Below are 14484 nucleotides of genomic sequence, written 5' to 3'. Positions count from 1 at the left end.
ATGACCTCACATGTCACATGGTTCAAACCTCGCCACGCAATTGGCTGCTTCACACCGGCGTAGTTGTTGTTGTTGTGAACCCGGAAGCTCTCTTCTTTCGAAATTGGGCGTGTAGAACAACGTTCACAGAGAAATAAATAGCTTTTGCATACACTGGATTTTTTTTAAACGTACAACTATACACAGTTCAACATTCACCTTCCACGGCAAAGAAAAGAAGATATTCGTAAGTATCTACTGGTGGTTACTTTATTTGTCTCATTTACCAGCAAGTCAGAGTGAGAGAAGTGAACTTGTCGAGACAGGTATTGAAATGAGCAAAGTGTGTAGGTCACCTAACGTCACCTACAGTAGGTGAATCATAAGACATAACGTTAGATCGCGATGAAGTAAGTAAGAGTTCAGTTAAGCCCTGACTCTCAGTATGTATATTCAGTTTCACATTGAGTGGCTGGAACTCAGATCTGTGTAAAAGTAGCTGCTCACGCACCATTTTCATTGATCCCGTTCATGAGAAAAAGTCCGATAAAAGTTATGTTAACCAGGTCTTAACTTTGGCCTTCTTACTTTAGAACAAAATATCATGGAGACTTCTTACACTCTGTGAAATGTCACTTCTGTGTTGTAGAGCTGTGAACAGCTGACTAGCTCTTGTAGTTTCACTTTTAGGATCTTCTGGTTCCTCTTTTTGATTGTGTGTAAGTACATTAAATATAATGATTATTTTGGGGCATGTTTGTCATGTCGGTCAGCAAGTAATAATTGTTTTCATTATCAGTACAGTTACAGCTCCTCAGTATGTCTATTTTAAGCATTTGGGGTGAAATCTTTGCCTTTTATTTGAGTGTAGAGACACGCAACCACGGTCTGGACCTGAACCTGGGATTTTGCATCTACAGATAAGCCTACATGTTGATGCCCAAAGTTAGGGCAATAACTACGACAATATATTGGAGATGTGTGGCAACAATTTGGGGAAATCCCTGTCCTGCCTTGGCATGACAGTAAAGTGGGGTGTGTAAAGCAATGTGTTTCCCAGTGTGGTGTAGATGAACTTGGACTGAATAAAAAGACAGAGGCGTATAGTAGCAGAACTCATTAATGCTCTTGTGGTTAAATGGGAGAAAATGGCTGTAGTGTTCCGGTGTCCACATACTTTTCAGTCATCCAGTTTCCATGTAATCCCCTCAATGATTCGCAGTGCGACAGGATCCTGCATGATCGGCGTGCTGTGCAGCGATGGCGTTGGAGGAAGGGGCGCGGAGCTGTCTGCTGCGCTCTCGGCACAGACTGGAGCAGGACATCATGCCCTCCTACCTGATGGACCACATGGTCAGTGACGGTGTGCTGACTGTGGACGAGGAGGAGAGGATCAGGACCCAGGTGAGCCTCTGCTTAAGGTGGGCCGGAGAAGGAGAAATTATTCATAATTTGGAGCCAATGTTATTTATTTTCTTGTATGTTGCTGCTATTTGTCCCCGCTTCCCCGACTTAAATTATTTGATTGTGTAAATAAATAATCCTTAACTTTATTTCATACGGATATTTAATCTACTGTCTTGGCTATGTGGCTCTGACCTTTGCACCTCCTACTCCTGATTATAACTGTTCGTATTTATTGTCTACGACTATCACTGACTTATATGACTTTAACCTTTCAGTCAACAGTTTCAGATATTTATATACATTGTTGTACTGTACACACCGTTAAAAAACATACATATGCCTTTAAAAACTTGCTCTGTCTTAAAAAATCATGCATCTTTTCACCAGCTCAAAAGAGAATCTTCAACATAGCAGCATTTAAAGTGCATATTATGAAGCGTATGTCTAATACCGCTCTCTCTCCAGCCCACCAGGAAGGACCAGGCTGTGGCGCTGCTGGAGCTGCTTCTCCGGAAGGACAACCGTGCCTACATCTCCTTCTACAATGCAATGATCAAGGAGGCATACAATGATTTGGCCAATCTCCTTCATCATGACCTACCCCGCCCGTCACCTGAGGCACATATGCGCTCCTCTGATTGCTGCACACCTTATGGTGAGAAGGGGGAGCGGTGGGTGTTTGTAGCGTGGAGAGATTTGTGCTGTCGGTTCATTGTGATTTTGTGCACGTGGAAGGTTGACAACTTCAACACTTATCGAATTGATCTGCCTTCATTGTCTTCATGCTTTTGATTTAATCCTTTCTGTCGATCCCTGTCCTGTTGGTCTTGACAGTCCAGGTGGTGCTCAGTGAAGGCGGCGTACCGCAGAGGCCCGTGGTGTTCGTCAGCAGACCGGTGCTCTTGAACCGCGTCAGGGAGAAACTCTACCGGCTGCAGAAGGAGCCCGGCTGGGTCACCGTCTTCGGCATGGCCGGCTCGGGCAAATCCGTCCTGGCTGCCGAGGCTGTCAGACACCATGGAATCATCGAAGGTGAATAATCTTTGACTGGCTGACTCTACCTAACGCTAGCTGGAATGAAAAAGCATAAAAAAAAGTGTAGTAACTGGGCTGGTTTTCATTCATCAATAATGTTACAATCTCAAACATGTTTGCTTGATTGTCAGTTCTCTGTAGCGCCTCACCTCTTGCCTCTCTTACATGTCTTTTTGCTCCCTCTCCTCTTCCTCCATCTGCAGATTGTTTTCCCGGCGGAATCCACTGGCTGTCCATCGGCCAGCTGGACAAACCAGACTTGCTGGTGAAGATCCAGTCATTGTGTTTCCGTCTGGAGCAGAGCCTCGATTCCCAGTCCCTCCACCGGCCCCCCAACTCTCTGGACGAGGCCAAGGAGCGTCTGCGCTTCCTCATGCTGCGCAAATATCCAAGGTTGCTTTATGTTCAGATCAACATGATCGGCTTTGTGTTTTTTTTAGGTGCATATTAATGCTCTTCAAATTCGGGTGCAACGCAAGGCAAATGGGCTTCTTGATTTTAGGCTTGGAATAATGCCACAGCAATAATTTAAAGCAATAAATACAAAATATCAAGCAATAAGTAAACAGCAGCAACTTCATACCACGCCTTTATTTTATTTTAGACAGTTATCCACAAGCATATAAAATCATTTGCCATGTTTTCTGCACAATTTGTTGATATAACAAGATAAACTAGAAAATTCCTCAAGAAATTTTGACAGTGTGGCTTCTACTGCCCGACGAAATCGCAATATATATACACACGCCAATGTTACCGGTTGTGTCATTCAGGTTCAATTGAGATAGCGCTCCTCTCTTTTCTGCATTTCAAGTTAAAAGCCCCACAGAATGAATTCTAACTGGAATGCGTGTGATGACGCCTCTCATTTTAGTGTCAAACATTATGATTCTGTCTCTTCTCCCCCTCTCTCACTCACCCAGTCCCACCCTTTCAAAATAAAAGCCCCACAAATACAAGTTTCAAACCAAGAGTATGGATCTAAAATGCAGAAAAAAAGAGGAGCACTATCTCAATTGAACCTGAATGACACTACCGGTAACATTGGCGTGTATATATTGCGACGGGCAGTAGAAGCCACACTGTCAAAATATCGAGTTGTTATTATTATTATTAAGCCCGCAGGATTACAATCGGTGTGCTTTGGCACAGGCAGTTTTACTGCCTTTGTGCCACAAAGCCACACTGAACTAGAAAATGTATTTCCTGCAGAAAATGCGTTGGAATGCTGAAAGCTGAAATGAATCGCAAAAAATAATTTTTTGTGCACGTTTGTTGTAATACTAATTCTGGCCACAAGAGGCTGAAGTGCACCTCTACCTCATGTTCTAACTAAAACGAACAGAATTTCTTCCAGGTGAGTTGAAACGCAAGGTGCATAAATTATTGTGTTTTAGCAAGTTGTGTCAATAAAAACTCACCTGGACGAAAACATGAATTTTTTTAGTCGTATTTAGAACATGAGGTAGAGGAGTACGTCAGCCTCTTGTGGCCAAAATGAGTATTACAACAAGAACATGAAAATAAAAATGTAAAGTGAATTAACTGAAAGAAAATGAATTCAAATCATTTAATAAATTAAGTTGAATTAAATTAAAATTATAAAAGTTAAAATGTGACAGTTAAAAAAGTGTAAAAGATATCAAAAAGATATCTGATTACATGTCTGTTTCTGTTTGGCTTCAGATCTCTGCTGATTCTAGATGACATCTGGGACAGCACAGTGCTAAAGGCCTTTGATATCCACTGTCGGATACTTTTGACCACCAGAAACCGAAGCCTTACTGACTCTGTTGGTGGTATGTGCCCTATTTTCTTTTACTCTGGACACCATACACATGCACACTTGAATGAATTGAACCATGTTTTTATAAACACTGGAAACTCCGCCTTTTATTTTGTAGGAGCCAGATACGAGTTGGAAGTGGCGAGTGGTCTGGATGAAAGCAAGGGTCTGGAGATCCTTGCTCTGTACACTAACACCAAAGTCCAAGGACTTCCCGAGGAGGCTCGCAGCATTGTCAGAGAATGCAAAGGTCTGTAAACTGAAACATTCTCTACATGCAATCCGTAATTCTTTTCACAATATATATTCCAGATGTTGTGACATATATATAATTTGCCGTATCCATCTAAAATATTTTATTGTTTCCCTATAGGATTATAAAAGAAAACGAAGAACCGATTCAATTCTGTATTTACCAATAGCAGAGGTCTAAATGACCCTTTAACAGCGTCAGCTTGCAGGTTCCCATACCCAACATGCTCACATATTGTGCCTTTAACACACACATTTCTGATTCTCCGTGCCACCATCTCAGGTTCCCCACTGGTGATGTCCCTGATTGGGGCTCTACTCAAAGAGAAACCCGACCGTTGGCGTTACTACCTCCGCCAGTTGCAGCAGAAGCAGTTCAAGCGTATACGGAAGTCATCGTCTTACGACTACGACGCCCTCGACCAAGCCATGGCAGCGAGCATTGAAGTGCTACCCGATGAACATCAAGAAATCTACAAGGACCTCACTGTGCTCGAGAAGGACATCAAAGTCCCTGCAAAGGTTTGGCTGCACAGCAAGAGCAATGTTCACACTCTTCATTTCCAAAACTGGAGATTTTTAGTTCACAGATATGAAGGAAAAAAACACCCCACTATGTTCCAGTATTTGGACTTATTATTAGGATGCTTTTTCACAGAAATTCAAACAAGGAAATGGACCATCACTCCAAAAATGCACAGGCTACAGCGTTATTCCTCCTTCCAGGTGCTGTCTGTTCTGTGGGACCTTGAGCCGGAGGAGGTGGAGGACATTCTCGAGGAATTTGTCAACAAGTCTCTGCTTTTTGTGGACAGTAACAATAAACCCTACCTGTACTACCTCCATGACCTCCAGCTGGACTTCCTGGTGGAGCAGAATCGCGCCCAGCTCAAGGTGAGTTTGGATGCAACCCTGAAAGAGCCCAAACTGTTGGATTTCAATCTTTTTTTTGTTCCAGTGGGGGCACACGTATATATGTTCATATGTGTGTTTCAGAGCCTCCACAATAAGGTGGTGCAGCAGTACCAGCAGCACTACAGAGATGGTCCTCCCACCTCAGGAGATGAGGAATGTCTCTACTGGATCAGATTTCTGACCTACCACATGGCCAAAGCCAACCTCTTCCAGGTAACACACACATCATTTTACACCTGTTCATCATTTAAATGAATAACTAGCTGTAATGTTTTTGGACGCCTGTATAGGGCTTTACCTGATGTGCTGCATATCAGTGGAATACAGTTCATTTAACTGAGTGTGATCAATTATGTATAATTATGTATAATGTCAGATATACTGATATTGCACAGCTGGTATCTACATTACTTATGTTTTTTTCTTTCTTGCTCACCATGTCTCATCCCGTCTCCTTCTCTGACTAGGAGCTCTACTCGCTCATGTTTTCTCTGGACTGGGTCAGCACCAAGGCCCAGTTGATGGGTCCGGCTTACCTCATCAATGACTATGTGGAGTACGGACCCATTCTGGACAAAGAGGTCAGCAGACAACAAAACGTTATGTATGACACAGAGCGAGTGTGGTTACTTTGTGTGTTTATCTTTCACTGTCACAAGAATAATTAGCATTTTAATTAATTATGATTTTTGTGCCATTGTAACAATTTAATTTTGTGTCCAATGTGTGCGTTGTGCCGAGATTTCACCAGTGTTTTTAAAAAAATGTATGTTGTCTGTACAAGTTACAGGTATTATCAAATACAGTTGCAGCTGAAAAGTTGCATTCATGGATGAAAATTATGATTTCTGAAATACCGTGTCACTCTGGCAGTTATGTAGAAAGAAAAGCGGACTGGACCTAGAATAGTGTGAAAATCAATAGATCATTTATGGATGAAACTCCTCCGCTTGGAGTGTCTTGGGAAGAATAGTTGTGCCCTGATTGTAACATGGACTTATTTTCCCGTCCCCTCAGAACTGTGAGGTGCGGAGTCAATTCCAGGAGTTTCTCTCTCTGAACGGCCACCAGCTGGAGCAGCGTCCTTTCCCAGACGTGGTGCAGCTGGCTCTGTCTCAGCCGCATACATCCGAAGTCTACCGACAGGCTCTGCTGCAAGCACAGGACCGGGCCAGCACGGGGAAACTCTACTTTGAATGGCTGTAAGCAAGCGAGCAAACATTTCACTGTGCAGTTCTGATGTGTGGATGTTCCAATAATGAAGTCAGAATCAAGTGATGCACAGGCCTTGTTGTGCATTGATGGATGTATTTAAATTAGTTTTGTTGTTATGTAGAAGAGTTCTGCAGCTGTATTGAGATAAAAGCTAATTCGATTCAGTTTGTTTCATTTTCCTGTTGCGTAATTCAGTGAACTGTCAAATTGGCAAAAAAAACAACTAATTTTCATTGAAACCTTATTATGTGAAGCATTGATGACGATTCATCTTAAATTAGGAAGAAAATGGCAACAGATTGTCTGATTCAAAGTGATTTAGGGAAATAAATGCATTAAATTGGTCTTTTTACTTGGATCCAGTGCAAAATAGTTTTACAACTTATTAGAAAGTTATAGAAATCATAGGCTCTGCATCTCAGGGTGGACTGATATGTGCGTTTGTGTTTTTTTGCACAGGAATAAGAGCAGCGTCGAGAGTCTGTCCCGTCTGGTGATCCACCCCCACCAGGGCTCCATCTCCTCCGCCTGCTTCTCTCAAGACGGAGCCAAGATCGCCTCCTGTGGAGCCTGCAAGACACTGAAGGTATCAAAGCATGACGGCAAAACATGGAGAGCGATCCCCTTTTATTGCCAGATGATATCACTGAATATACCTGTTCCTGCTTTCACACTCAGGTGTTTAAAAGCACGTCGGGTGAGAAGCTCACAGAGATCCAGGCCCATGACGACGAGGTGCTCTGCTGTGCCTTCTCCCCCGACGGCTGTCAGCTCGCAACCTGCTCCAGCGACAGGAAAGTCAAGGTGAGCAGATCCACTCACCCGCTGTGGCCCACTTGATTACAGCAGCACGCAAGAACAGTACACACAAAGTCCAGCATTTCTATCTCGCTGTGCGTCTCCTACTGCAGGTGTGGAACGTGGAGAGAGCCATGCTGCTCAGGGTCTTTGAGGAGGAGCATGAGGAGCAGATCAACCACTGTGAGTTCACCAACACCAAGAAACGCCTCCTGCTGGCCACCTGCTCCAACGACAAGTTCCTGAATGTCAAGGTAGGCCAGTGTGTTTGTTTTTGCTTTTTTGTATTACCTTCCCGTCTTTGAGTGATATGTCTCCGCCCTTCTAAGTACCGGTAAGTGTTATTGAAGCACTAAAAGCGTCAAATATGTGGTGGCCCTGAGAGCTCAACGCAATCCATCTGTAAAACACGTGCAAATGAAGAAAACCGCGTCGCCATTTGTCAACACGTGCGCAGCATTTAAGAAAGAAAATGCTGCAAAGTGAGAAAACGCAACCAAAACACGTCTCTGGCAGCGTTTCTGTATTTGGTTGTATTTGTGTTGTGTTCTCTGTATTTGTGTTGTGTTCTCTGTATTTGTGTTGTGTTGTGTTCTCTGTATTTGTGTTGTGTTCTCTGTATTTGTGTTGTGTTCTCTGTATTTGGTTGTGTTCTCTGTATTTGGTTGTGTTCTCTGTATTTTTGTTGTGTTCTCTGTATTTGTGTTGTGTTCTCTGTATTTGTGTTGTGTTCTCTGTATTTGTGTTGTGTTCTCTGTATTTGGTTGTGTTCTCTTGTATTTGGTTGTGTTCTCTGTATTTGTGTTGTGTTCTCTGTATTTGTGTTGTGTTCTCTGTATTTGCAGCCTATTTCTGTATTTGGTTTCACTCGTAAAATTAACTATATGCCGAAAAAATGAAGTTACTGCACTCATTTTGTTACAACAAGCCACAACCAAACGTTTCTTCCTCTTTTGCCATCACTCAGTCTCTCACGTCTGACTTCACTTCTCTCTTCTTCCCTGTGTTCCTCTCTTTTTCTGCAGTTGTGGAACCTCAACAAACCATCTTCCCAGAACACCATGTTTGGCCACCTTGAGCCGGTCAACCACTGCTGTTTCTCCCCCGATGACAGCTATTTGTCCACGTCCTCCAACGACGGTACCGTTAAGGTGACCACCATGAAACGAGACACTTGTGAAGCTTTTCCGAATTAACTCGGCGTTCGGGCGACTAACCACGTATCTGTATGCAGCTGTTCCAGGTGTCGTCTGCCAATGAGTGGAAGACGATCAACGTGAGAGACGTGTTTGCGGAGAGTGATGAAGATGTCCTGGTCAAGTGCAGCACTTGGACTGCTGACGGCAAACGCATCGTATGCGCAGCCAGGAACGCTGCTCTGGTGAGCATTTATTTTGAAAGGGTTTATTCATATTTTAATGAGGGGAGCTGCAGGCTACTGTTTGCTGTGCGTGGGAAGTACCGCATGCGTGATGAAGAGGGTGTGAATGGTCTGCATGTGGCTGCGTCTTGTCGTACATGCCTCAGCTGTACGGATGAAAGTCCCAACACCACAGGTTTCACTTCGTCCTCCCTGCCCTTGATTTCATTTCATTAAAAGGAGACAGGAAAGGGAGGCTGTTTGTCACGTTCTCTTCCAGAGAGTCTGAAGAGTGTGTCCTGGTTTTAAATGTGAGCCCCCGCTCTCCTCCAGAGCTTTCCAGAATCAGTCCGTCTTGTCCTGCAATCAGTCCGTCTGCGTCCTCCTCGTTTGTTTGTGTTTTGGGAAACAACCCAGCAGAGCTGTCTGAGCTCCTTCCTTTTACATTTAGGAGGGTCAACATAAGACTTTAATGTTGCAGGTTTGCTCAAGATAATGCTTTTTATTGGGCAGTAAAACTCAACACTGACAATAAGTTTCTTTTATGTCATATTTCTTCATAAGGATAAGAATTTAAACTCTCAAACATTGATATTGGCCTGAGAAAGCTCGTATTGGTCGGGCTCTGATGTAAACGGGTCTAATTATTGTTATTATAATTTCTGGCTGTTTCTCAGGTGTTTGACGTGGAGACATCGGACATGTTGATGGAGATCAGGACGAATCGTCTGAGCACGGTGCTATACTGTCACGCCTGTCCTACCAGTAACCTGCTGGCGATTGCATTCTCAAACTACGCTGTGGAGGTACAGGACATACTTGCATACACACAATCACATCACACTATATATTTAGTGTCCTTTTTATGATCTAATATTTTACTTTGGTGTTTTGATGCATTATTTCTCCTCTTTCTGACCCGTTCTGTGCATTGCGTTGCTACTTACTGTGCCGAGGGTGTCTACAAATAACAATATACTGGTGAATAAGTGCACAGTGGTCCATATGTGTGTGTGTGTGTCTTCCAGCTGTGGGACTTGGAGGCCAATAAGAAGATGGCTGACTGCAGCGGTCACCTGAGTTGGGTGCAGCGGGTCCAGTTCTCTCCTGACGGCTCACAGCTGCTCTCCTGCTCTGACGACCAGACTGTCAGGGTAAGACCCGCTCGGTGTGTGTGTGTGTGTGTGACGTGTCTTGCACAGATATTGTCAGTATTGTTCTAATTGCCGCTTGTGAAATCACAGCCTGTGAAAAGTTGACCAATTGCTCTCTGTTCCCTTTTTGCCAGCTGTTATGTTTCAGCGCAGGAATTATGTTGTTGCCTTTGGTGGACTGTGTAAACTAAATGATGCCGAGGTTTTCTCACCAAAGATGAACTCCTCTGCGTGAATGCAAGTTACAAAGAAGTAATCCAGGACATTATGTCATACTCAAGCCTGTTTCCTATCCTGTGTTTCTTGTAGTTATGGGAGACTAAGAAGGTGCACACCTCCTCAGCTGTCTGCCTGAAAAGAGACTCTGACGTTCTCTTCAGCGATGAAGGAATCACAGTGTCAGCTGCAGACAACTGCAACCGACTGCAGGTGAGCTGGAGGGGGAAATGAAGAGGGACTGAATGAATGAATAGAAGGCGGTGGGCTGGATGAACCTTGTTTTGTGTGTGTGTGTGTGTGTGTGTGTGTGTGTGTGTCAGGTACGTGATGGCAGGACGGGATCAGTGCTGTTCCAGTCGGAGAAGAAGCCGTCCAGGATCCGGTGCACGTGTATGAGCACACAGCCCTCTGCTGTGGCCCTGGGCCAGGAAGATGGCACCGTACAGGTAGAAAACACATTCAGACCTACAGTACATACCGTACGTGTCACATGGCAGGAAAAAAACAGTTCAATTAACTTTAATTTTAGACACTTCATTGTAGCGCTGATGCTGAAATGAAGACTCGATTCATCAACACAAAATTGACCAACGTCAATGTATATCAAGCGACGTAAATCAGAAAGTATGAGAGAGTGTGAGTGAGGATGCATCTTTTTGTGTGTTCACAGCCCATGTTGAGTCATCAGATCTGACATTAGCACCGTCACCCTTTTGAATGAATGAATGAATGAATGAATTTTATTTATATAGCTCTTTTCATCTGTCCTGTCAGCTGTGCGTCAACTCAAAGCACCTCTTTCATCTCCCTCCACTCCTCGCTGCTCTGCCTTCCCTTTTTTCTTTTTTGTACCTGTGATTTGTATTCTCGACACTCCTCACTCCTGCTCTCCACTTTCATATTTCACCATCTCTGTCATCCACCTTTTTTTTTTTTATTCCCTCTTTTGTTTTGTTCATCTCCCTTCCCCCTTCGTTCTGCCTGTCCCCCTGCGCTGCTCGCTCCAGCGCTCTTTGTCTCGGTGATAAATTGTTGTTTGCAGGCAGAGAATGAGGTCCTAGTCGGCAGGTTTGTTTGTGGTGTGTTTCTTCGTCTACGAGTGCATGTTTCTGTTGCACGTTATGCACACATTGCAACTGTAGTGGACGTCCCAGAAAGTTCCCATGCTGTCTTAAAAACCTCACAGACGTATGCACACTATCCCCTGAGTTATCCTTGCTGCGGCCAGGCCCGCCTCCTACAGCAGAATTAATTAGAAAGGTCCTGCAGTCATAATGAACACACCGGTTAATAACTTTAATTACAGCTGTCCTCCTGGCCCCAGAGATGTGAGAGGCAAGGATGAGCAGACACGAGGACTTCAAGAACAACAAATGATTAGTCATCAGAGTTCTTAAAACTAAGAGGGGATGAAAAAGAGCATTGAAGAACAATGAGATACTTGATGTGTTCAACAATCTATAATTTGACGGTAATGGTTCCTGTAACCGCTGTCAGTTTGCCGCTCTCCGGCACCATATTAGCATCATTTAATTTCGGAAAATCATCCAAAAATCTAATATTCGTCAAAATGAAACCAACATTATTGTGTTGCATTTAATAGTCCAATGAATGAACTAATTGTGTAACTAATTGTGCAATCGATCAACTTTTGATACTTTATCAGTTACTTCCAGCAGTTTCAGATACAACCTAATTCCTTTTTAATCGTCGTTGAGTCCACGCAGGTGTTTCTGTTGTAGTACCCGTGAGCAGACACCAGAGGGAGCCCCGGTGTTAGCTGCAGGCATCGCTGCTGCCACTGCAGTGATCATTTTCCTTTCCCCTGAAGAAAAATGAGAAATAAGTTACAATTCATCAACTTGTCAGTGTCAGTCTGACATACCAGACGTGTTCTGCTGATGTGAAGAATATCATGTAAGATGTGCAGGCGAGGACAGAAAGTTAATGTGTGATTCTTTATGATTGGGAAAAGTGCATGTGTGCGTGTGTGTTCTGTGCTAGTCAGGTACTGAGGACAGTCAGCTGCAGGATCCGATGACTGTTGACCTCCTTCAGGGGGTTGATGCTGGCTGTACAGCGTGCAGGTATGGTAGGGACAGAGTAATACCTCCAGGAATCACCCAGAAATAACACACACATGTATAGTGAGTCCACAGTATGTGTGTATTTCATTTTTTTTCAAAATGTTCCTGATGACTGTAAGAGGAAAGGCACCACAGAGCGGCTCTTGCGCGTTCTCACTGTCTCGTCATGCAGCCTCAACACCAACCACCTCATCCCTTCACCGCTTTTATCATTTCTTCTTTGATTTCACATGACTTACGCGACGCTTCCGTAAGTTGTTTGCTTCCTTGGCAGAAGTATTTAAAACAACTGTGTTCCCCCATCTTTCCTCTCTCACATTAGCCTGCTTTTATATTTGTTTTTTAACCAAACACCCTTCAGCCATTTTTTTGCTGACTGCACCGTCCCATAAATCCTCGACCAAAGCTCTCTCTCTCTCTCTCTCTCTCTCTCTCTCTCTCTCTCTCTCTCTCTCTCTCTCTCTCTCTCTCTCTCTCTCTCTCTCTCTCTCTCTCTCTCTCTCTCTGTCTCTCTGTCTCTCTGTCTCTCTCTCTCTCTCTCGGGCTTTGAAACTTGCGTCTCAGTACGTGGAGCTTGACAAACATGGTTGGCGTGCCCCGAGGCTTGTTCTGCTCACACATTTCAACCCTCTCCTCTGAGATGTAAATATTTTAGTGGCTGGTAAAATCTACTCTCAAAACCACAGGTGGGCTTATTTCATCTCAGCATTTTCACACGAGTCTGTGCTTTATTCCCTGTTCTTAAATCAATTTAAATGATTGTTTTTTGTATTGTTGTGACGTATACAAAGTTGGCGACTCTGCTGTAGCTGAATTTGAGTATTTATTTTCACTAGAAAAATCGATCTGGAGGTTAATAAGAAAAATGGAAGGCTTTGATGGAAGTGCCGCAAAAGATTTTTTATAATTGCAGTTTTAATCTACTCTCATGTGTCACCTCGTAATACCTTAATTAGCCTTCTTTGTTATTGATAAGTCGAATACCGTCGTTGTCGTCGTAAATATTCAACTGATCCGGAGGCTGCCGGAAAGCCACAAACCGATAAACATTTTCCATGGACATAGTTTTTAAATATGATTCTCCTCCAAGGAAATGTCAGATATTTGTCCTGACGTAATATTTAGTAGAAGTAAACGCATTAACAAGACTGAGATTCTTCAGCCCTGCTACTGGCTCTGTGTGCCAGTGTTACGATGATATGACTTGTAACACTAGACAGAGTCAAGTTGTGATTGTGACGGTGTAACTAAAGTTGTGATCGTTCATCCTGTGCCATTAATGTCCAAACATCCAATTTCATGACAACCCATCCAACAGATGTGGAGATGTTTCAGTGTGGACCACCTGAGCCCAATAACACAATATATAACACAATATTTCTCAAAATGATGCTAAAGGTTATTCCTCAAACAGGCAGGCAACCCATAAAATGGGGCCTATATATAATAGGCTTCATTGTTATGTTGTTGTGGACTTTTTGTTGTGTAATATTTAAAAATACTAGTAATAAAATAGTATTTTTAAGCATTTGGCGCCCATAGCCTTTTGCCCATACCCCCCTATAGAGACGCGCCGCTAGCACGCCTAAACTATTTATTCATTCATTGTCGAGGACTTATTGAAGCCTCTGGGTCGTAGTGTGAGCAACCATCCAGTTGACCTTTTGGAGGGCATTCACGAAATCTCTCTCAAACCCGGCTTTGAGGGCTGTCAGACCCCCGGCAGCCCTCCGCGGTCTTGACCGGTCTCGCTCAAAGCTCCCACTTTTTCCCACCCGCTGTCTTTTTGATGTGCTTATCACCATCAAGCCAGCAGCAGCAGTTCAGCCCTCCTCCCTCAACATGTGACTTTGTGTTTTAGGAAACTTTCCGGGGGAACATTTCCTCACCGAGTGTATCTTGGCGAACGTAACTATCATTTGAGGCTTGCATAAATAGTCTAGACACGGAGTATGATTTCTTGGTACAGTCGAGCTTTCAGTGACCGGCATCCCCATTTTCTCTACACTCATGCCTTTCAGTAGTTTACTACTTCTGTGGCTCTATGGTCGGCAATATTGTCTTTCTGTTTGTCGGTTGGTCAGCCCACCACTTTGACACTGAAATATCTCAACAACATTGGATGGATTAATATGACGTTTTGTACAGTTAGTTGTGGTCCCCTGACTTCTCCTCCAGTATCACCAGAAGATTTACATTTTCTTTGCGTTTTCGTGAAATATCTTGGAAACTATTTGAGGGATTGCCATTCAAATGTTGGCGCACACGTTCATGTTT

At 43.6% G+C, this 14484-nt stretch overlaps 1 protein-coding gene across 1 annotated transcript in view; it reads left to right on the top strand.

The window, feature by feature from the left end:
* The first annotated feature begins 91 nt into the window (after positions 1 to 91).
* The window catches only part of apaf1 (apoptotic peptidase activating factor 1), a 35319-nt gene continuing 20926 nt past the window's right edge, over positions 92 to 14484 (top strand). The window contains exons 1-21 of the mRNA XM_079294807.1: positions 92 to 226; positions 1202 to 1383; positions 1852 to 2041; positions 2221 to 2418; positions 2625 to 2814; positions 4108 to 4220; positions 4326 to 4457; positions 4743 to 4981; positions 5186 to 5353; positions 5456 to 5587; positions 5842 to 5955; positions 6392 to 6576; positions 7049 to 7175; positions 7268 to 7393; positions 7501 to 7641; positions 8413 to 8538; positions 8622 to 8768; positions 9425 to 9553; positions 9776 to 9901; positions 10211 to 10330; positions 10441 to 10566. Of these exons, the coding sequence (XP_079150933.1) occupies positions 1240 to 1383; positions 1852 to 2041; positions 2221 to 2418; positions 2625 to 2814; positions 4108 to 4220; positions 4326 to 4457; positions 4743 to 4981; positions 5186 to 5353; positions 5456 to 5587; positions 5842 to 5955; positions 6392 to 6576; positions 7049 to 7175; positions 7268 to 7393; positions 7501 to 7641; positions 8413 to 8538; positions 8622 to 8768; positions 9425 to 9553; positions 9776 to 9901; positions 10211 to 10330; positions 10441 to 10566 (2973 nt within the window). The 5' untranslated portion in view covers positions 92 to 226; positions 1202 to 1239. The remainder of the gene's footprint in view (positions 227 to 1201; positions 1384 to 1851; positions 2042 to 2220; positions 2419 to 2624; positions 2815 to 4107; positions 4221 to 4325; positions 4458 to 4742; positions 4982 to 5185; positions 5354 to 5455; positions 5588 to 5841; positions 5956 to 6391; positions 6577 to 7048; positions 7176 to 7267; positions 7394 to 7500; positions 7642 to 8412; positions 8539 to 8621; positions 8769 to 9424; positions 9554 to 9775; positions 9902 to 10210; positions 10331 to 10440; positions 10567 to 14484) is intronic.

Source organism: Melanostigma gelatinosum (genome assembly GCF_949748355.1).
Source record: "Melanostigma gelatinosum genome assembly, chromosome: 22".
NCBI lineage: Eukaryota > Metazoa > Chordata > Actinopteri > Perciformes > Zoarcidae > Melanostigma > Melanostigma gelatinosum.
The sequence above is the reverse complement of the archived record's forward strand: the minus strand, read 5'-3'. Positions and strand labels throughout refer to the sequence as shown.